Raw genomic sequence first — 21,479 nt, forward strand, 5'->3', positions numbered from 1 at the left:
AGAATATCGTGAAAAAGTTTTTTTTTTTAAACTTATTTCAAAAAGTGAAACTTTCATATATTCTAGATTCATTACATATAAAGTAAAACATTATTTATATATAATATAAATTATATAAATATAAATATATGCATGTAAATGCATTTAAATATTTTCAAAATATATACGTGCATGTGTGTGTATTTATATATACATAATAAATATACACAGTATACACACATATATATTATGTAAACAAAAACTTTTATTTTGGATGCGATTAATCACGATTGATTATTTACTAATTCACGATTGATATATATATATACACACACACACACATTATTTCTGCATGATACCTGTTGAACTGCATATTGTTCTGGAATAATATATGGGAACATACTAGTAATTACTTCTAATTTTAAATGATTTGGCAAAATACTTGATGTCAATCAAATCATGACCTTGCAGCGACTGTGTATTTATCACTGTGAATGTTAACGATGTGCATTCTAGCATATGTGTTATTCAAGCATTAAATAAAATAAAATAAAATAAAATAACACATTAAAAAATAAAATTGTGCTTATGCTCAGTTATCATAGCTTTTAGTGTTTAGACACTGTGTAAAGAGACACTTTGGAAACGGTAAACATTTCCAGTTTTAATGATGGATAGAGGCCTATTCCAAGAACAGTAATATAATAACGTCCATAACAATAATAATAACTCTCTCTCTTGTTTGGTTCCTGGCTCATGTCACACTTAATGGCCATGGAAGACAATAACTAAAGTGCTGTCATGCACAAAAGTGAGAGTTATTTAATATCAACAGAGTTATCTAATAATGTAGGATGGAACAGAACTGTTATGAAGATTAATGGAGTTTCAGTAGTTTTTTTAAGATCACTGTCTATCCAAGATGTACTAAACCAGGGGTTATTAAACTAGGATTAGAGAAAAAACTTTGGAGTAAAAAATACAACAACAACAATGGTGTAAATAAACAAATAAACTAATAAATAAATCAATATTTGATCAAACTAACAAATAAAAAATTAAAAATAATGGTAATAAAATTATAAATTCATATTTTAATGTTATAATAATATTTTTAATTGGTATAGTATATAGTATACCCATTTGAGTTAGTATAATCTGGGTCTTTACACATAAACAATATACATCTTAAATTTTAGGATGGGGTCCCTCATGTTTAGGGGATCATATTTAGGGGTCTGTGGATTATATAAGATTGAAAACCCATGAAATGCTAAATTATGCTGAGGAAACTCTTCTGTGGTTTTGTGGAATGAACACAAACGCATCCATCCATCCTTCACACACACACACACACACACACACACACAGATGTGAGTCCAGTTTTCTCTAAATAAGGCAGCTTATCTCTTTTCCTGTCATTTCATGTCGATTCCTCTGAGTATCTCACTCTCTGTGTCTTACGCAGACATAAGCGCAACATTCCTTGCCCTTATATGGCGAAATCCCTGCTGTGGGCGGGCTCTGTTTGCGAAAACAGAGGCCTCTGATTGGCCGAGAGTGAAATGGGAGGGACACATTTCTCAAGCTGATGCTCTGGAGAAACTTTTGTGTCCCGAAAGTGTAGCAGACAGTTTTACTTTCCAGCACAGAGACACAGTCCAGTGGACAGCACAATCCATCAGCTGCAGCAGAGGTGAGTTATGATGTCTCCTTGTGCTCTGGTTTGGTTTTATGTGCTATAAAGTCTTATAAAGGCTTTCCACAGAAGCTTTGTATGAATATGGGACACTGAGGAAAGATCTGGATGGAGCTGGTGACGTATGTTGCAGTTACGGAGCTAAAACTGATCCAGGATCATCGCTCATAATGCAGAAAAAAGGATCTGATGGACATGTTCAATGCATTTCAATGCATTTCTGTTATTAGGAGTGTGTCCTCCTGAGGATACATATCATGAAAGAAACTCTTGAGTAATTGCTTCATCTGGAAAAGAGCACTTGGCTTTTTTGTGTGCCGTTGAGGTCAAAAGTCAGAGGTGAGACCCGTGACGTAACCACTGGCTGGAGAACACAACCTGAAACAGTAGAAGCAACTCATTAACAGAAATCAAGAGAGCAATTATAGGGAGAGGAGGTGAAACTTTACTGTTGTTAAACATCACTGCAGTTTTAGTGAAGCAAAATGACTGGATAGTTTGCTAATGTCTCTCTGAAAAGAGTCATTGAGGAATTCTGTGTGTTTGCCGAACCAATTTCAGAGGCAACAAACAAATGTGGGAGAACGTGATAGTGTTTGGTCGTTTATGGATATCCATAAGTGCTAAAGTTAGAGTACATTAGGATGTCCACTTAAAGTTCCTTTTCATATTTTAACCACCTTTTTGAAATGTTGGTTTGCGTTATTTAAAAATGATGGGAGTTTTAGAGAGACTCAAACCAACTAAAACACCAGAATTCATCAAATCCATAGATAATACTTACTGATGATGTCTGTGCTCCTGTTTTACCGCCATAATGATGTCATTTCCTGTAAACGAGAACAGAAAAACAGGATAGAAAGTGACATTGACGACAAAGAAAAACAAACGTGTATCAACAAATATTTAAACCCAAGTTTAACCCAAATAAATTTCAAGAATATTGTTTTATTTTTAACAAAAAAATTGATCAATTGAAATGATATTTAAACGTTTAACCCATTCAAATAAATGTCATAAATATTGTAGTTTCCACAGAAGCTATATATAAATTGTTATCCAATATATTATGACGTACATAAATGAGTGCATGGAAATGTTCTGCTGGATGATGAGCATCTGATGTCCTTCAGGCGGTCGGTCCATCTGTTTCTAAATTCCTACATTTAATCCTGTGGTGGAGCTGGACATTGTGATCTGGTGATGTGCTCAACACACACACACACACACACACACTCACACACACTCTCACACTCACACTCACACACACTCACACTCACACACACACTCACACACTCTCACAGACACACGCGCACACACACACACTCACGCGCACACACACACACTCACACACACACACACACACACACACACACACAATTAATATGAAATAAAAAAAATATTTTTATTCATTGAATAGCAGTCAAGTTTTCATTTAACAGCAATGGAATTGTATTTAACTTAAATTTACTTTAAATTTAATTTACCATTTTACATCTTATTACTTTTTATTTTACAGCAAATGTATTGGCAGCCCTATTTTTATTTAACAGCAGTGGAATTTTAACTTAACAGAACTTAATTTAATTCGACAGCAAATTTAATGCAATGCATAATTTCATTTAGCAATATTATTTTACAAGTTAAGTGAAATGTAATTGCTGTTGAATGAAAATGTGACTACCATTATATTTGCTGTAAAATGAAAATAAATTAACTAAAGTTAAGTTTAATCACGTTAAAATTCCACAGCTGTTAAATGAAAATGTGACTGCCATTGCTGTAAAAACTTTAATTAAATTAAAGTTAAATTGATTAACATTGCTGTTAAATAAAAAAAACATGACAGTCATCACTGTCTAACAAAATGTTTTTATTTTTAATTGTGTTAGTCATTTTCATTCTGCCAAAATGTGCTAGCTGTGTTTTTGACACATTTATGAAAACGCTTGCACGTCCTGATAACTATTTCCTGCTAACAAGATGTTCTACCAGCAGTCTGGTGTTTAAGTTTGGTTAGTTCTGAGAAAGAGGAACATTCAGTCAGACAAGCACGACAGCTTTAACTAACCCATTGCTCAATCTGAGCAGGACAGAACATGTTCAGATCATAAACACAGCTGTCACATAACAACTAACTTGCACTATTAACTAGTGACTGATGGTAGGTAACTTCAGCTTAACACATTTCCACCTCACCACTTTCTCTTTGGAGCGCAGGACTCCGAGTTTCCCGAAGCGCACGTGAAACGGCGAGCAACCATGTTTACGTTGTAGTACCCATGTCATTATACACATTTGTGTCCTCATAAACCATATATACCTGTACACACACACACACACACACACACACAGAAAATAAGCAGTTAGTTACTCTGTTACATAAATACTGGTCCTGCTTCATACTCACGAAACACACAGCACAATAATAATGCAGTCAGAGAGTTTAAAACACAGCATTATACTCCAAAATGAGGAAGCAATTGTAGGATATACATGCAATTTTATCCATATTCATAATAGACAGTTTAGTGCTGCATAGGCTTCTTGTTCAGTGAAAGATTAATGTGATATAAAAACACTGAGCAGGACGTTTGCATACGGACCAGGACGGCATTTGCTTACTTTATTGAGCAGATATTGAGAAACTATGAATACAAGAGCAATAAAAACACAGATATGAAAACGACTGTAGCTAACTGTGGTCATCTAGATGGACTGAATAACATTAATTACACATTCATAATGAATGATGTGTTCATAAATGTTTAATGTGTTTTGAAACAGATGGTTGTGAAATGTGTTGTTCACACACCGGGCTCAGAAACAGAAACATCATCTCTGATGCTCATGACTTTATTGGCCTTCAGTGAATCTGCTCTGTTTACAGATATAAAATGTTTTCTAGATCAAAGCTGACTAATATCCTTAAATCACCATCACTTTGGAGTTAATGGAAAAGAGTGACTGCTAACTAAATTCTTAGTCGTAAGAGGCACATCTTAAATAAGTGACTTTCGGTCTGTCTATAAATCCTTGTAATCAAAGCCTCATTACAGTCCTGCTCTCAGCCAAGTTTGGTTTCTCTGAGAGCTGGACATATACTGTGAGTCTGAGCAACTGGACCAGTGTTATTACAGGATTATTAATATTTTGAATAAAAATGTCATTTTAATTTTAGTCAAGGTTTTAGTAATTTTGTTGTTTTTGTCAATTTATTAATTAATTGTTATTTTAATTTATTACATTTTTTTGGAGAGTCGGACATATAAATATATCTTATGTGAGCATACTATAAGTCTGTGCATTTGGACAAGAGTTATTATAGGTTTGATTACTGTTTTGAAGGTTTTATTTTAATATTTTGTTTTCATTTTAATTATAAAGTTTTAGTAATTTTGTTGTTTTTGTCTTCTTTTTTTGTCAACCTTTTATTAAGTTTTATTTCAGTTTTAGGTTGAGTTCTTTTATTACATCAAGTTAACCTAAATGGAAATAAGAAAACTTGCCTTGGCAGCTATAGCTTTTACATTTATGTCAGTTACAACGTTTTTAATAATTTTAGTTTCTGAACTCTTGTCAGTGGTTATTATGCATGCTCACACTAAACGAATGATTTTGTTTTTTTTTACTATAAATCACACTGAAATCCGGTTCTGAAAGAACATACGAATCTGTGGTTCACTGATTTAACATGAATGCATTTTTACAGATGAATAATGCTGACTCCACACAACTTTTTTGTTTGGCTGGACAGTCATATATCAGACACACGCTTTCCTGTAATGACAGCTGTTGGTTGACGCCCAAATAAAGTCATTCACGTAGAAGCACAGAGACACAAAGAGAGAATGTTAGGTTGATGACAAAGACATCCATATAGCTGATGGTTTATATACTCCATCTAATAACAACAACAACAACACAATGCACATGACAATAAAAACGAAAAGTTATGAAAGAAGTAAAACTAAACGTGTCATGCAGTACACACACATTAACTCACACACATCTTTAGCTGAGGAATCTTCCAGTCATGTGACAGTGTTTGAATCATTTAGGATGTCACCCTACAAGATCTAGTCATTTTACATGAGGACATCAAGTTCATTTTCATATTTGAACCATATCTTCAAATGCTGATTTGTGGGACTAAGTGTCTTTAACTATTAAGTACTTACATTTAAATTAATCATTTGATACAATGCACTTCTTATGTGCATACATTGCACTTACATTTGAAAATACCGTCTTGTAATTACGTCTATAATTACACTGTTGACCCTATACCTTTACCCCTTAAACCTAAACATAGCTCTAAACCTGCCCCTAACCTTACCTGTATCCCACCTCGATAGCAGCAAAAGTGTTTTTTTTTTTAATTCAACATGAACACAATAGTCACATTGTACCTAACAATTAATTCTTTTATTATTTTTTTAAAAACATATAAACACCTAAAATAAAGTGGGACCAATTTGTGTATTTTAATCAAACAGGATGAACATACACAAAAAAACATTACAGAAATCATCGATAATATTCCCATTAAGCTATGAAAATGTTAATTCTGAATGTTTCACGAACATTCAAAATGTCCAGTTTTTATTAAAAAAAATTTTTCAAAAAATTAATATGAACATTAAGGGAATATCCCATTTTATAATTAATTTTTATCATTATGGGAACGTTACTATTTAATGTTCTCTTGAGCATTCTGAAACAAATAACTAGTAACATTTAAAAAAAAATGTTAAACTAAAAGAAAAACAAATTCCATAAACAATGTATAAATGTTTTGCTGTTAATGTTTTGTGAACATTATTAAAGATCAGGTACTATTAATAACTACTCTACTTCACAAGACAAGTAAAAGGCTTAAAAGAATCACAAGGGTGTATTACTGATGGATTTTAAAACTTGAACATATCTTGAGCTTGTGTTAGAAACAAACCTTTTTTCAGGCAAAAATTTTGTGAACTCCTTTCAAGGCCTACAAAAGTACACCATCCCCAATCTTAATCAATGCACATCTACTGTGGACCCTGTTATTGCAGAAGCATTAATCAACATCTTCTGCTCTTTCCAGACCTGAAACACCTTCATCATGTCCAGCAAGCGAGCGAAGGGAAAGACCACTAAGAAGAGGCCACAGAGAGCCACTTCAAACGTGTTTGCCATGTTTGACCAGTCACAGATCCAGGAGTTCAAGGAGGCCTTCAACATGATCGACCAGAACCGAGACGGATTCATCGATAAAGAGGATCTCCATGACATGCTGGCCTCTTTGGGTGAGTCTGACGGAGAGGAACTGACATAATAATAGTCTTCTGGATCAAATACTGACCTCTGCTTCGGTGTGTGTGTTACCTGTGCTCAGGGAAGAACCCGTCTGAAGATTACCTGGAGGGGATGATGAGTGAAGCTCCAGGGCCCATCAACTTCACCATGTTCCTCACCATGTTTGGAGAACGGCTCAACGGAACCGACCCGGAGGACGTCATCAGGAACGCTTTCGCCTGCTTCGACGAGGAAGGATCCGGTAAAACAAAAACTGCCTCAATATCAAGAGTCTGACCATCACAGAAAGTAGTATAAAGGCCCAAACCTGCAAAAGTAAAAATAAATACATGCAATGATAGAAAAATAAATAAAACAAATACTATTTATTGTTTGTTTGTTAATTTTAACTTATTTTTGCATTACCTTTTCCTTTGATTTATTTTCTGTATTTAATAGATTTTTCATATTTATTTGTGGGTTCATTTTCAATAGTTATTTTTTTCCGCATGCATTTATTTCCATATTTATTAATACATGCATTTATTTTTAATTTCTGCTGTTTTGGGCCTCCATAATAGAGGGGTGACATATGGGAAATTTATATTTGATAAATAAATATAGAAATACTTACGTGGGAATAAATAAATATAAAAATAACAACCCATAAACACAAATAAAAATGAATAAAAATGTAAAAAGTTACAATAATAATAATAATAAATACAGAAAATAATAAAATGAAAAGGTAATACAAATATAAATTCAGGACTAATAAGAAATATATTCTAGATGCTTATACACTCTTAAAAAATAAAGGTTCTTTATTAGCAACAATGGAACCTTTACCATCCATGGAAACTTTTCATTCCACAAAAGGTTCTTTAGATTATTAAAATGTTCTTCACACTAAGAGAAAATGGTTCTTTTAAGAACTGTTCACTAAAAAGTTCTTTGGGGAACCAAAACTGGTTCTTCTATGGCATCACTGTGAAAACCCGCTTTTGGAACCTTTATTTTTAAGAGTGTATAGTATAAGACTTAAAGGGATAGTTCACCTTCAGTTGCTGGTCCCCATTGACTTCCATAGTATGGAAAAAACACTATGCAAGTCAATGGGGACCAACTGAAGGTGAACTATCCCTTTAAGCTACATCAGTACTATATATAGGTTATACATTAGAATTTTAGAACTTTATTTAGCAAATAAAAGATATGGAAATGATTCTCTCAAAATTCAGAGATTATGCCCCAATATTCAGAGGCAGTTCACATCTCATACCTCTTGATCTACGTATTAAACAAATCGTCTGCACAGGTTTAATTCATGAAGACCACCTGCGAGAGCTGCTGACCACCATGGGAGATCGTTTCACAGATGAAGATGTGGACGAGCTCTTCAGAGAGGCTCCCATTGACAAAAAGGGCAACTTTAACTACGGCGAATTCACCCGGATTCTCAAACACGGCGCCAAAGATAAAGACGACATGTAGACGATCGGAGAGCATCAGCCGCAGCTGCACAGCGCATTACAAACACATGATCAGCATCTAGAAGTCAAAGAAAAACACATTTCGCGTCACAAATATTCCATGGTATATAAAAGAATTATTTTTTTCCTCTAAATGCATTCGATACAACCAGGTTGCATTGCTAACAATCTGTGCAGTGTGTATTTTGTGTTTTTATGGGGGACTACAGTATAAAGCAATGTACTCTGCAGCTGCGGCTGGACGTCTTTGAGTTCGGAATCTGTGCAACTCAGAAATGAAACTATTACATTGGAGATGCCATAAACCTGTAGAAAAGGTTATTTTTACGTGTGTATTTAAAAGGATTATCAGTATCTCCCCCTCACTGAGCAATATTATCAGATATCAAAAACATTATGGGTATTTAGAAATCATTAATGGAAGTACAGAAGGACAGATTCCTTAAGGTCACCTTCATTTTTCAAACTGATATTCTCCTGATAACTGAGACGCAGAATTTGGGATATGTTGATTTTTTTGGTGGTACTGCTACTTGTATTTTCCCATTAAACCGTGAATATCTGGCTTATAAAATGTGTATTTACATGTGGCAAACTACAGTGAATTCTCAAAATCATTTCTGTGCATGCATAAGTCAACAGTACTCATTTCTGGACATTTGCTCTGTAAAATAAAGCAATTTCCATTACTCCACAACATTACTACAAATCTATGAAAAACGAAGCTTTATTTCTCTGTAATGCTTGTACAAAAGGACATCAAATAAAATCTTAAGGCAGATATTGCACAGACTAGTCCAAAGGTTTTCTAAGGAAGCAGGTAAGGCACAGATGCCAGTTTTACTGTCCTCAGTTATACATACACACACACACGATCATATTAAACAAAATCCATGTATTTGGTCGTACAGGAGAGAGCTACGCATATTTGATGTATACACAATAAAAGCAGGTCTATGCCAGACAAAAACCTGAATGATATTTACATGTTTCACATTGTCATCTAGAAAAACCTTTTTGCAATAAGAACATCAATAATACAGTTCCAGGAATATTAATATTGGTCTTTCTGAAGAGGTGAAAAATAGAGTATATTATATGAAAAATATATAGTTACTTCCAGTACCTATCACTGTTCCAGTAACCCAACGATCACAGTGGTTTTGAAATGTTAGTTAATTAGATCTGTAATACAGTTTGTGATGCTACAATATGACAGTCGGTTTCTCATAATCAGCTCAAACATGGCTTCAAAAAAAAAAAAAAAAAGACGCACCTTACAGAATAGAATTAAAAACTCCCTTTGTGATGTCAGAGAAGGAAATGAAAATGACTCAAACCCAAGAAGGAAAGGTCAAATGAAAACAAACCTGAGATGTACTGAAAAACAGCAAGAAACATGTACAGTACTACAGAACGTGAACTCTAACCTTTGCACTGACCTCAATGAGAACTTACCTAAGCAAACTAATCCGAATTATGGCATGTTTGTGAGAAAATCAATTGAAATAACGTGAACAGCTTTATAAAAATACTAAAAGGTTATAAAGATGAATCTGACTATCTGTACATGTTCTCAGTTTCATTGAAACTACAAGAATAAAATCATAATGCATCTAGGATCTCTAGTGTCCAAAAAGAGAAAGAGTCTGAGGGAATAGCTCATGGAAAGAATTTTCGGTTTCTAAATAATATTTGTTAGTTCTCTAGATACATTCACAGATTATGAGAAAGAAAGAAGCACTTCAGTTCATCTCAAGAGAAGTACGAACACACTTTAAATTCATCTTGGAAATGCACAAAACTCCTTTAGCGTAAAAACAAAAAACACTTTCAGTCTTCCCAATAAATTCGCTCATACTCACCAACACATCCATATGATGTCTCCCTCTACACGGAGATATGTAAAACACAATTATAAATGCTGATCATCTACATCACCCAACGATATTGTCAGAACAATAATCATTTCAGCAAAAATAAAGCTACAGCCCTACGATCACGTTACATGAGAAGTGAAGAATATCAATGCCGGCTCCGTCTTTGAGACGACCTCCCTCCCGCATCTCAGACAGACATGAGACGTGAGGGATGATCTCTGCAGTACGATCCGTTTCCTGACAGACGCACATCACGGCACACGAGAGAGCGCTCGGACCTTATTCTGAGACCAGACAGACGGTCCTGGCATAACGACGAGACTATAAAGTGCAGGAAATATGACAAATTACAAACACTATTGGGAAAGGCTTTCAAAGCTGAGGTTGTAGAACTTTTGAGGCTTTCAGTCAAATTCGGAGCAAAGTATTAAATCCAAGAGAGCATTTTTGGTTGCTAATCTCTGATCATTTTTTAACAATGCATGCTGGTCTTTGCATTCACAGATCTCAAATAAGTAAAGCATGCTATATGACACATTTACGTCGAACCCTAGTGGATATACTGATGCAAACAGGCAAGAGCAACTATATGTGGAGCTTCTTTATCGAAAACAACGCAAGGCCACTTCAATTACAAACGTTTAAGTGAAAATCTCTTGGCTGTAAACCCGAGTTGCACAGGCTTGGAGTTTGCACATGGAAATATTTCCGCCTGAAAGGACCTCCACCTGGTCTCGAAGATCCCAGAGTCTGAAATGCTGGATTATTTTTCGAAGAGCATTTTATGCATGCCCATAAACTTCATGTAGTTAAAAAGGTAAAAGGTTCAAAACGTTTTTAAAATGTCTTAAAAAATACATTTTGGTGTAGAGAATCTTCACTCCTGAATCCCCTGAAGTGACATCCATGACAACCATTTGGGGAGGCAGGTTTACATCTGCTCAAGAGTTTTCCAACAAAAATAAGCAAACAAAAGGAGTCTAAAGTGAGTTGGTCTGCTGGAGTATTTAGTTAACCGCTTCCGTGACTGTATTATGCGTGTACTGTGAAACCCATGTGTGCGATACCACATTTGCAGGAGGACCGGGTTGTCGGACGCTCCACATCCCAGAAGACGCAAAGCTTCCAGATTCCGCATTGGTGCTTAGATCGATGGGGAGGCCTGGAAAAGCATGGCTCATGACGGGAACCGACACTGGCAATACTGCGTTCTCCATCAAGCTCGGTGCAGCATCGGATTCGTCCCTTGAAGGCACCTCCGAATTGCCATTCTGGGCGATCGCTCTTGAACTTTCGTTTGTAGGTCCGTTTGGTTGCTGCTGCATCGTTTGTTCTTTCTGCTGACTGATTTCTTGCTCGGCCGCTCGCTGCAGGGCCGCGTCCACCAGAAGCTTCAGATCGCTGAAATCTTGAGGGCAAAGCTCCGGTGGGGTAGGCGGAGGCGTGTTGAACGGGACCCCAGTCGGGCTCACCGCTCCCAGGGTTGGGACAGAGGTAGAAGCAAGCGGGATGGTTGTCAGGTACTGGTCTCCAGTTAGGCCTTCCCGTCTCAGCAGACCTCGAGTGTCCAGCTGCATCAGAGCCTGAATGCCATCTTGGTTTCCTGATGATGGCAAGCAACCGGCTCCGGCCAAAATTGCCGTCGCAGTGTTACCCAACAGCCTCAAGTCCAATGTGGGGGCGGGGCAGATGACAGAGGGGCGGGTCGAAGAGGCGGGGCATTCCGGGGAGGCGGATCTGTCTGGTTTGCTAGTGCGCCGTGACATTGTAAACTGAGTGGGGTCTTTGCCGTCTTTCCTGAGCAGGTCCGGCAGGAGCCTCCGGCGGGCGTTTATGAACCAGTTACAGATCTACGAACAAAATGAAAGACTTTTTAGAAACTAAAAATGCCATGCGAGTGATCACATTATATAAAGTTTATCAGAATACATACAGTATACTTATGTAGCCCGATATATAGTACATAGCGAATCTAAACCGCTTGATTGCTTGTATCATCACAAAATGTAAACTATAATATTGGAAGCTCTAATCAGACAAAATCCACAATTAGGCAAGAAGATATAAACATCATGATTTTCTGTATAATCTGCTTTAAAACGGTGTGTATTGTGAAAAGCGCTATACAAATAAGTTTGACTTGACTAAATGCTGAAGTTTACTCAGTGTTTAACCCTGCTCACCACAAGGTTTCAGCACTTTCTGACCGTTGATTTCTAATATTTTTTTTCCAGTCATTTGTGATGAACGGTTAAGGGATTTATTAAAAAATAAATAAAAAATAAATTACAAAACAATCACACTCACACAAACAGTTATTTCTAACCAATAAATACATTAGTCCAGGTACTGGCCTGAAACAAAGACAAGTAGAGAATAATGTTCAAATTTAGGTTACAATAAGTTTAAATTTATGATACATTTGTGGTCATTTTGCCATTTTTAGCCAATAAATACATTATAACTAACTAGAAACAGACTATAGAAATTGCAATTTCTTTTCTATGGCCATTTAAGATTTTATTAATTCCCCAGATTTTTCCAAGGCTGGAAAACCCACTTTTCCCCCCCAGGATTATCAGAGGAATAGAAAGAAAAAGCACTATCTAAAGCCAAATGTAATATTATTATATCCTAATAGGCTTCATAGTGTTTGATACAAATTTTGAACTACAGAAACTGATAAATGACTGATCCTGTCATTTATCAGTTAAAAAATTAACTGGTAACACTTTAGTATAGGGACCAATTCTCACTATTAACTAGTTGCTTATTAGCATGCCTATTATTAACATATTGGCTGTTTATTAGCACTAATAAAGCACATATTCTGCATGACCATATTCTACATCCCTAACCCTACCAATACCTAAACCTAACAACTACCTTCCTAACTGTTAATAAGAAGCTAATTAGAAGTGTATCAAGGCAAAAGTCATAGTTAATGGTTTGTTAATAGAGAGAAATTTAAAATAAAGTGTTACCAATTAACTTGCAATTTAGACATTAATTTAACATTCAATTACTATACCCATTTTATCCTCCAAAAATAACAAAAGTGCAATTTAAAGGAGGTATTGTATTGGTGATACTGTCTTAAATATTTCTTGGTACAGGATCAAAAAGAGAAAAAAAAAGCATTTTTTGAATCCTAAATTGGCGCCCCCTGATGGCGCCGCATTCCGGGGAGGCGGATCTGTCTGGTTTGCTAGTGCGCCGTGACATTGTAAACTGAGTGGGGTCTTTGCCGTCTTTCCTGAGCAGGTCCGGCAGGAGCCTCCGGCGGGCATTTATGAACCAATTACAGATCTACAAAAAAAGATTAAAAGACTTTAGATGCCATGGGACTCATCACATTATATAAAGCTTACCCAGATACATACAGTATACTAGAGCAAATCTCAACTGCTTGCTTGCATTGTCACAAAATGTTATCAAGCAGCTCTTTATATAAAGTCTGTATACAAGTATGTCCTACTTGATCCACATACATACAGTATACTAATGTACAGTGATACATACTAAATTATATGCAATATAGCAAATAGTAAAACTGCTTGATTGCTTGCATCATCGCAAAATGTAAACTATATTATTGCCCAGCACTAATCCGCTGAATGTGACTATAAGGCATGATGATATTAAGATATTACAGACATTAACATCATGATTTTCTGTCAAGCTGCAAAACAATGTTACCCTTAGTGCGGGGTGTCATATTACAAAATGTATTACGGTGTTTTGGAATCAAAACTTTTTAGAATCTTGACAAAATACATATCGTCGGAAAGGTCTGAGTCTCAAGATTCCATATTTGGTGGCATGTTGTTTGTGACAGAAAAATGCATAAAAAAATTAAATGGAGTTTGGGTGTCACCCGGTGGCCAATTTTTGTATAACGCCTAAACAAAATTGCATAGTAACCTACATTTTTTTTTATATCAACTTCAAATTTGGAACACAACTTATTTAGACATATGGATTTAATTTTATGCCAAATTTGGATTGAACAATGTTTTTTAAAATATTTATTTTATATAAAATAAAATAAAAATAGTACAGTACATTTTCTTTACAGTAAATTTTTCCCTTTCATTTTTTGAAATGAGAGACCAACCTTAGGTCTGTATTCAAAAGCGTTCATGAATTATAACAATTATAATTCATGACAGTTAAGACGTAAAAAAAAAAAAATACATTTTTATAAAAGAATCACACTGACAAAACTTGTCATTCCTAGCCAAAAAAAAAAAAATATTAAAAAAAACCTCCGAACTAACTAGAAATACATTTTATTAATTCCCCAGATTTTTCCAGGGATGGAAAACCCACTTGAAATTTCCTGATATTTCCAAATGTTCCAGGATTGTTAGAGGAGCAAAGAGAAAAAGCATTATCAAATGCTTTACAAATTTTAATTACAGAAACTGATAGACTGTTTCATAATATAAAAAATTTACTTGCAATTTAGAAAAAAAAAAAATTTTTTATAAAAGAATCACACTGACAAAACTTCCTAGCCAAAAAAAAAAATATATTAAAAAAAAACCTCCGAACTAACTAGAAATATATTTTATTAATTCCCCAGATTTTTCCAGGGATGGAAAACCCACTTGAAATTTCCTGATATTTCCAAATGTTCCAGGATTGTTAGAGGAGCAAAGAGAAAAAGCATTATCAAATGCTTTACAAATTTTAATTACAGAAACTGATAGACTGTTTCATAATATAAAAAATTTACTTGCAATTTAGACATGCTTAATGCCATTAATTTAACATTAAAGAAAAGTGCAATTTAAAGGAGGTATTGCATTGGAGATAATGTCCTTACTATTTCTTGATACAGGAACAAAAAAACAACAAAAAAGAACATGCATTTTTTGAATCCTAAATTGGCGCCCCCTGATGGCGCCGCAGTGAACTGCATGCTGTGTCAGACAGACAGCTGGCTCTAATGGAGACCAGAGGAAATATGCAGCTCAGGCCTCGCCGCACGCATTCCTGCGCTCTGACAACACCGCAGCTCTCGGTCAAGGACAAAACACAGCGCAGACTGTGTGGGAAAGTCTTAGTCTTTGAAGATTACAGCCAAATGTAAGAACAGATCAAAGATATATAAAAATATATATATGATATTGGAAAAAGAACATTGGTTAAACTGAATTTGATGATTAACAAGACTTTCGACTCTGGTCCACTTTGTAGCTTAATCTGGAAAAAACATGCTCACTTAGACAAAAAGGACAACTGACATTCATAACCAAATTAACAGGCCTATGTACTATATTCTGAAACCATACAAAAGCTGAGGAACAGACCAAACTTTAAGACCAAGTTTACATTTCTGATACTTTTTTGGCACTTTTGCATTCTTTTGAGCTTGAAAAAGCTTTCGTTTCACTGTAATTGCATGGAAAATATTGTACTGATTTGAAATGAAGGACAATTAAAAAATTTAAGTCTAAATAAGTTTACATTTATAATACTAATGGTAATTTTGCCGCCTTTTGACAGCTTGAAAACTTGAGTTTCATTGCAAATTGTGCAGAAAACTGTCATATGAGTTTGAAACAACATGGAGGCGAGTGAAGAACAATTTTTTAATTTAAGTCAAAGTAAGATTAAAATGTATGATAATTTTGCATTTTGAGCTTAAAAACTAAAGTTTCATTGTAAATGCATGGAAAATATTGCATGTATGAAACTTGAAGGCAAGTAAATAACTTTTTTTATTTAGGTCTAAAGTTTAAGTTTGATACTTTTGTATCCAAACTTCAAAAGTTTTAGCTTTATTGTAATTGCATGGAAAATGGGTCATACGAGTTTGAAACAACATGGAGGTGAGTAAAGGACTATTTTCAAATTTAAGTCTAAATAAGCTTAAAATATGATAATTCTGCCTTTAGAGCTGGAAAACGGCATGTTTCAAACCAGTACAATATTTTCCATGCAGTTATGATGAAACTGAAGGCAAGTAAAATAAAATGTTCACATTTAAGTCTAAGATTAAATTTGATACTTCCATGGTAATTTTGTCGTTTGAGCTTGAAAACTTCTGTTTCATTGCAATTGCATGGAAAATATCACACTGCTTTGAAACATGAAGGCAAGTAAAGGACATTTTGTTCAAATTTATGTCTAATGTTCAATGCAGCACTGAATAATCCTGTGATGCCTCACCTGTGACACAGAGAGATGTGTCTGTCCAGACAGGCTCAGCTTCTCCTGCTCTGATGGATAAGCGTTGAAGCGATGCTCGTACAGCCAGTCCCTCAGAACCTGAACGGATTCTTTGGGGAGGTTTCCGCGGCGGCGGCGTTTGGCGGCAGACCCGCTTCTTCTGCCGCTGGTGGACAGGTTGAGAGGGTAACTGTCGTCTTCACACGGGTCGCTGTCCGACATGGCAGAAAACTCAGTGTCTCCGTTCTGGTCCTCCTCAAAAGCTGAGATGAAGACGACAACAGAACAGAACTATTGGTCTCAAAACAGCACACATGACAGAGGAATGAAAGTGACTTAGGTTAGGTCACAATTCACAAAAAGTTTAAAATGCCACAAATGTGTATAGCCTACTATGTATGCACATTTTTTGCATGCATAACTAGAGGATCTTCTAAATTTGGAAAAATGTAGTACAAGAGAACACACCGCATGCAATGCTGTATCCTAACAATGCAATGCTTCCATTTCATCAATGCAATTGAAATAGAGAATCAGGTCTTATCTTACAATGGAATTGTCTCGGTCTGTCATTTAAAAGTGTCCCACAGATAAATCCGCTTGACTGCACTCCATTTACACATCAAAACACTATAGAGTCTGAACTGCTCCTCCATTCACACCTTCACTATTATTACAGTGTCTCCTCACCCCCATCCTGACGCTCACAAACCAGAGGGAAATGAAGCTTATCTAGTGCACTATTGAGCTTTACAGGTGGTCCAATCAAGCGTTTTAAATTTACAATGAACATTATCATGAAAGCACTAACTGCTGATTATTAAGATAATCATTATCACCAGTATAATTCATGCATTTGATTCTGAATACGACCATTAACATTATGTAACCATGGCTGAAGGGGAATATGCTTTAAAAAAATGTACCTTTGAGGATCTGATCACATACCTATTTATTACCACCAAATTGAAGGATTGCATAACATTAAAAAAATAAAAATTTGAGGAGTGCATCCTTTCAAGGCCCTTAAACCCAAAACTAAAGTCAATGCTTGTTTAGACGAGGCCAATAAACTCTGGACAAGCACCTTAACAACTAAATTAGTTTAATGTTAAATTAAATTCTCAAAAACACACCAAAAGAGCTTTTAACTCATTGCACATAACAGTGTCACTCGGTATACCAGTTATTACAAATATTGTCAGCTGCATTACAGGATCTCCTCCAAACTATGTAAGAACCTGCATTTTTGACAGTGATAATACCAAGTTTCCATCTGTTTATTAAAGCAACAATCACAGAATTGACCTAAATACCACATTTCTGACAGAAACGGCAGACAGAGTGGTTCTGGGAAAAGCATGCGATAGCTAAACTCCGAGTGAATCAGACACACTCCAGCAGCTCAGAGATCCTTTCTCCTGCTGAAACCTGAAGCCTTAAAGAGCAGCGAAAAATGTGGGAGTTCCTGAGACCCACTTTAACAAAGCAGATTGTGTGTGTGTGTGTGTGTGTGTGTGTGTCCTCAGGACATTCATGCTCCAGTCTACAACTGTATCCCTGTTTCACGTATCATTTGTATCAGTTTTCTTCAATGTATGTTACAAATGAAAACTTGTGTTTCTTGAGGTAGTGGATCAATGATCTAACATAGAGCTGCGTTACAGATTATTACAAAACGAAAAGATGCAAAATGTAAAACTAATTAAAGTGGAATAAAATATTAGGGAAATCTTCCATTCTGAATTTCATGTGATTTTTTTTCTCTCCATTAGCCTACACAACTGTTAGTTCATGCACATGATTACCTAACATAAAATCAGTGCAACAAAATGCCTGAATGAACTCCACATTCAAGACGTCACTTCCCCCTGGCTTATTTTCACATTGCATGCTGATGGAAACGCATAAAGTGTATTTGTAGTTCCAAACAAACACGAGCAAACAATTGATTGAGAAACCTCCACATCTTCAACAGCACTTACTGTAACGCTGATTATTAGAAAACGCGTACGATTCAAACAAAATACAAGAGCGATCAAACAAAAGTCTGTTTGCAGACGCGAATAAACAAACGGCGCCGCAGACGCGCGAAAAAACGACTCCCCAAACAAACGCGCGCTGACGTCATCAGATCACAATGATACAATGTAACAAACGCGTGGACGTCACTAAAGCTGCGAAGATTCGAGGGCCCTTCAGAAATGCGTCTGAACGCGTAAGAAGCGAACGCGTGGATCAGCTGCTTTCCGAAAGGCCAGAATCAGAAGCACATCTGCGTCCCACGCGTTCAGACTGAAAATCACGCCACGCTCGCTCATAGACTGCGTGCAGACGGACAGCGTGCGATCAGACGCTAAACACCGTTCAAACGCGCAGCTGTCAGCGATTCTCACCTCTTTTATTGGGCTTCATCCTGGATGCTGGAAGAAGAAAAAAAAACACTCAAAATGTTGGAAGTTGCTGGTGTGCAGACGCGGGTCCTCGTCAAACGATGAGTGTGTTCCTCCCTCACACACACACACACACACACAGCTGCGAGTCAGATCAGAGAAGCTCCAGTAATCAGTGAATCTGCTCATTAGTGTTTCATGACATACGTTTACCTGCAGCTCTACTGCTCCAACAATCTCTCTCTCTCCTTGTCTCTCTCCCTCCGTCCGTCCCTCAATGACAGGCTCTAGGACCCTCCTCCACACTCCAGGGGCCAATAAGGGCCCCACATCTGTGTGTCATCACTCTTTCATTCAAAACTCACAATTCAAACACTTGTGAGAGTTTATTTTAAGAGCTACATTTTCCAGATTTTCATGTTTGGAAACTCCTTTCTATCTTCCAGACTTTTAAATAGACTAACTAATCTAATTTCGTACAGTACTAGAGTGACGTTTCCAAAACCGAATCACATTTAAACTTTCCTTTTAATTTAATTATTTGTCATTTTATTTTGTGTGTATTTCTCCTTCAATAATGTGTTATACGCGTGCTATTCTAACAAATATTTTTAGAAGCTGCTTTTCTTTTTAAATCATGTTTTGCATTTGATTATCTTCTTACTGCAACATCTGACTCTTTGTGCATTAGACACTTTATATGCACATGTTTATTATTGTTTTAATTGATTTAATTTTTGCAAATAAAATGTTTCATAAAAATTATATTTGTCATAAAAAGGATTTTTTAAAATATAAATAAAATATAAATATTTTCTGACTATATTATATTTATAATATATAAAATAACTATAACTATATTTTATTAAATATTTATACAATCTAAATCTATAATGTAATTTACAATTATTTTAAAATTCATTGTAATATTGTATATATATAGGCTATATATAACATTTAAATAAAATATTAATTTAGTCTAATTATAATATTTGTTTCTGTTTTTATCTTCCACCCACTTTTGGTTAGTATTATGTTAGCTTTAAGAGAAAATTTAATTGTGATTAGCATTTTTTATTTTGTTAAAATTATTTTATTTTATAATATTATAATAATCTTTCTATCTAATATCAATAAGCTGTGTAGCCTATACAAGGGAAAACGTTCATATAGATGAGTTTCTGTTGGTGTGTTTGTGTGAGTGTTAATGTTAGTGTGAGTCTGAACTGATAGAACCTGTATATCTCACACCTGTTGAACCTAAAAGATATAAAGTGCAAATATATTCATGTCATAGTATGGACCATGACAGGACGTGCAACATTATGTTTCTGAACAACAAAATGTTTCTTAATTACAAAGCGTAACTTTGCCAACATTGTGTGAACATTAAGGCCCGTTGGAATAAAAATCTCTTTTCATAAATGCAGTATTTGTAGGAAATGGTTCAGTGTTTGTTTGCATACAGATCAGATTTGTGATGTATTTTCTCAACGGCTGTGGCAAATCTCACTCTTTCATATGCAGGAATGTGCAGTTCACAGTCACAGAGAACAACAATTCCTCTAAACTCTGAAAAGAACTGCTCATATTTCACTTCTGCAGCTACACTGTAAAAAATGACCGTGAATTTAACGGTAAAAGACTGTAAAAATGCTACAGTAAAATCCTGTTAAATGGTTAACGGTAAATTCCCCTAGGCCTAAACTTCATATAGCATTAGACATATTGAACAAATCCTAGTCAGTAAAATATGTGCTTGTTTCATAAAATATTGATTATCAATCTTTATAATAATAATAATCTTAATTCTTGTCCCTACAAACTCTTGCATTTAGATGATTTATTGTTTGACACCCCCAAAAACTAGTAAAACACAGCTGAAGAAAGAGAGAGCGTCCCGTCAGGTGGATGTGGAGATCAGAGAGGGTTCGACCGCTGTTGTGTTACTCCACTGCTCAGTCACTTAACAGGTGTATAAAAGAGTTTATCTAGTATCCAAGCAGCATGAACAGAGAGGCGCAGAACACACATCCCTGTGTTGCAAACGAGAGTTTCTCCGAAACGCATCTGCTGCTCCAGATCCAGGTGTGCTGAGGAGATGAACGGTGTCTCTGTGATCCACATCCTCAGAGAAGCCCACAAACATGTGATCATACAGCCGGACATGAATGATGTGAAAATCAGTTTCACAACACTGAGACACCAGACAGTGAAAAACACAGGTCGTCAGGTGAACAATTTAAAGACATTCAACTGATACAATGATGTTTTCATAGAAAAAGATTGAGGCAATAAAAATAAATGATCATAACATGGTATCTATAGAGACGAATGCATATTTTTGCAAATATTGGTGTCGGTTGATTTGTCTGTATTTCTCAGTGTGCTTAAAACATTCGTGTCTGTTTCCATACGAGATGCTTCAGCATCCCTGAACAGAATTGATGCAACTTCTGATCAATATGTGATGATTCAAGACTCAAAATGATGCATTTGGTGAACAACTGCTCATGAAAATAAAATAAATAAATAAATAAAATAAAATATTGCATGTAAAGGGTGTTTTGGAATC

The 21,479-nt window shown here is 35.6% G+C and overlaps 2 protein-coding genes across 4 annotated transcripts; one reads left to right on the forward strand and one right to left on the reverse strand.

The window, feature by feature from the left end:
* The first annotated feature begins 1,542 nt into the window (after nucleotides 1-1,542).
* LOC107752860 (myosin regulatory light polypeptide 9-like) lies at nucleotides 1,543-9,238 on the forward strand. Its single transcript, XM_016568930.1, has 4 exons — nucleotides 1,543-1,675; nucleotides 6,768-6,969; nucleotides 7,059-7,220; nucleotides 8,277-9,238. Exons 2-4 carry the CDS (start codon nucleotides 6,786-6,788, stop codon nucleotides 8,450-8,452), a joined length of 522 nt encoding a protein of 173 aa, XP_016424416.1. The 5' UTR covers nucleotides 1,543-1,675; nucleotides 6,768-6,785; the 3' UTR covers nucleotides 8,453-9,238.
* On the reverse strand, nucleotides 8,579-19,263 carry tgif2 (TGFB-induced factor homeobox 2). Of its 3 annotated transcripts, none has more exons than XM_016568928.1 (4): nucleotides 19,118-19,263; nucleotides 18,908-18,934; nucleotides 16,512-16,774; nucleotides 8,579-12,181 (listed from the first exon to the last, which is right to left on the reverse strand). In XM_016568928.1, the coding sequence occupies exons 2-4, from the start codon at nucleotides 18,924-18,926 to the stop codon at nucleotides 11,339-11,341; spliced, it is 1,125 nt and encodes a 374-aa protein (XP_016424414.1). In that variant the 5' UTR covers nucleotides 18,927-18,934; nucleotides 19,118-19,263; the 3' UTR covers nucleotides 8,579-11,338. The 3 variants fall into 3 exon arrangements, with proteins under 3 accessions (XP_016424414.1, XP_016424413.1, XP_016424415.1); XM_016568927.1 differs by having other exon boundaries at nucleotides 18,908-19,021; XM_016568929.1 differs by lacking the exons at nucleotides 18,908-18,934; nucleotides 19,118-19,263 and adding an exon at nucleotides 17,061-17,130.
* Between the last annotated feature and the right edge of the window lie 2,216 nt (nucleotides 19,264-21,479).

Source organism: Sinocyclocheilus rhinocerous, unplaced genomic scaffold (assembly GCF_001515625.1).
Source record: "Sinocyclocheilus rhinocerous isolate Xijiao unplaced genomic scaffold, SAMN03320098_v1.1 scaffold291, whole genome shotgun sequence".
Taxonomy (NCBI): domain Eukaryota; kingdom Metazoa; phylum Chordata; class Actinopteri; order Cypriniformes; family Cyprinidae; genus Sinocyclocheilus; species Sinocyclocheilus rhinocerous.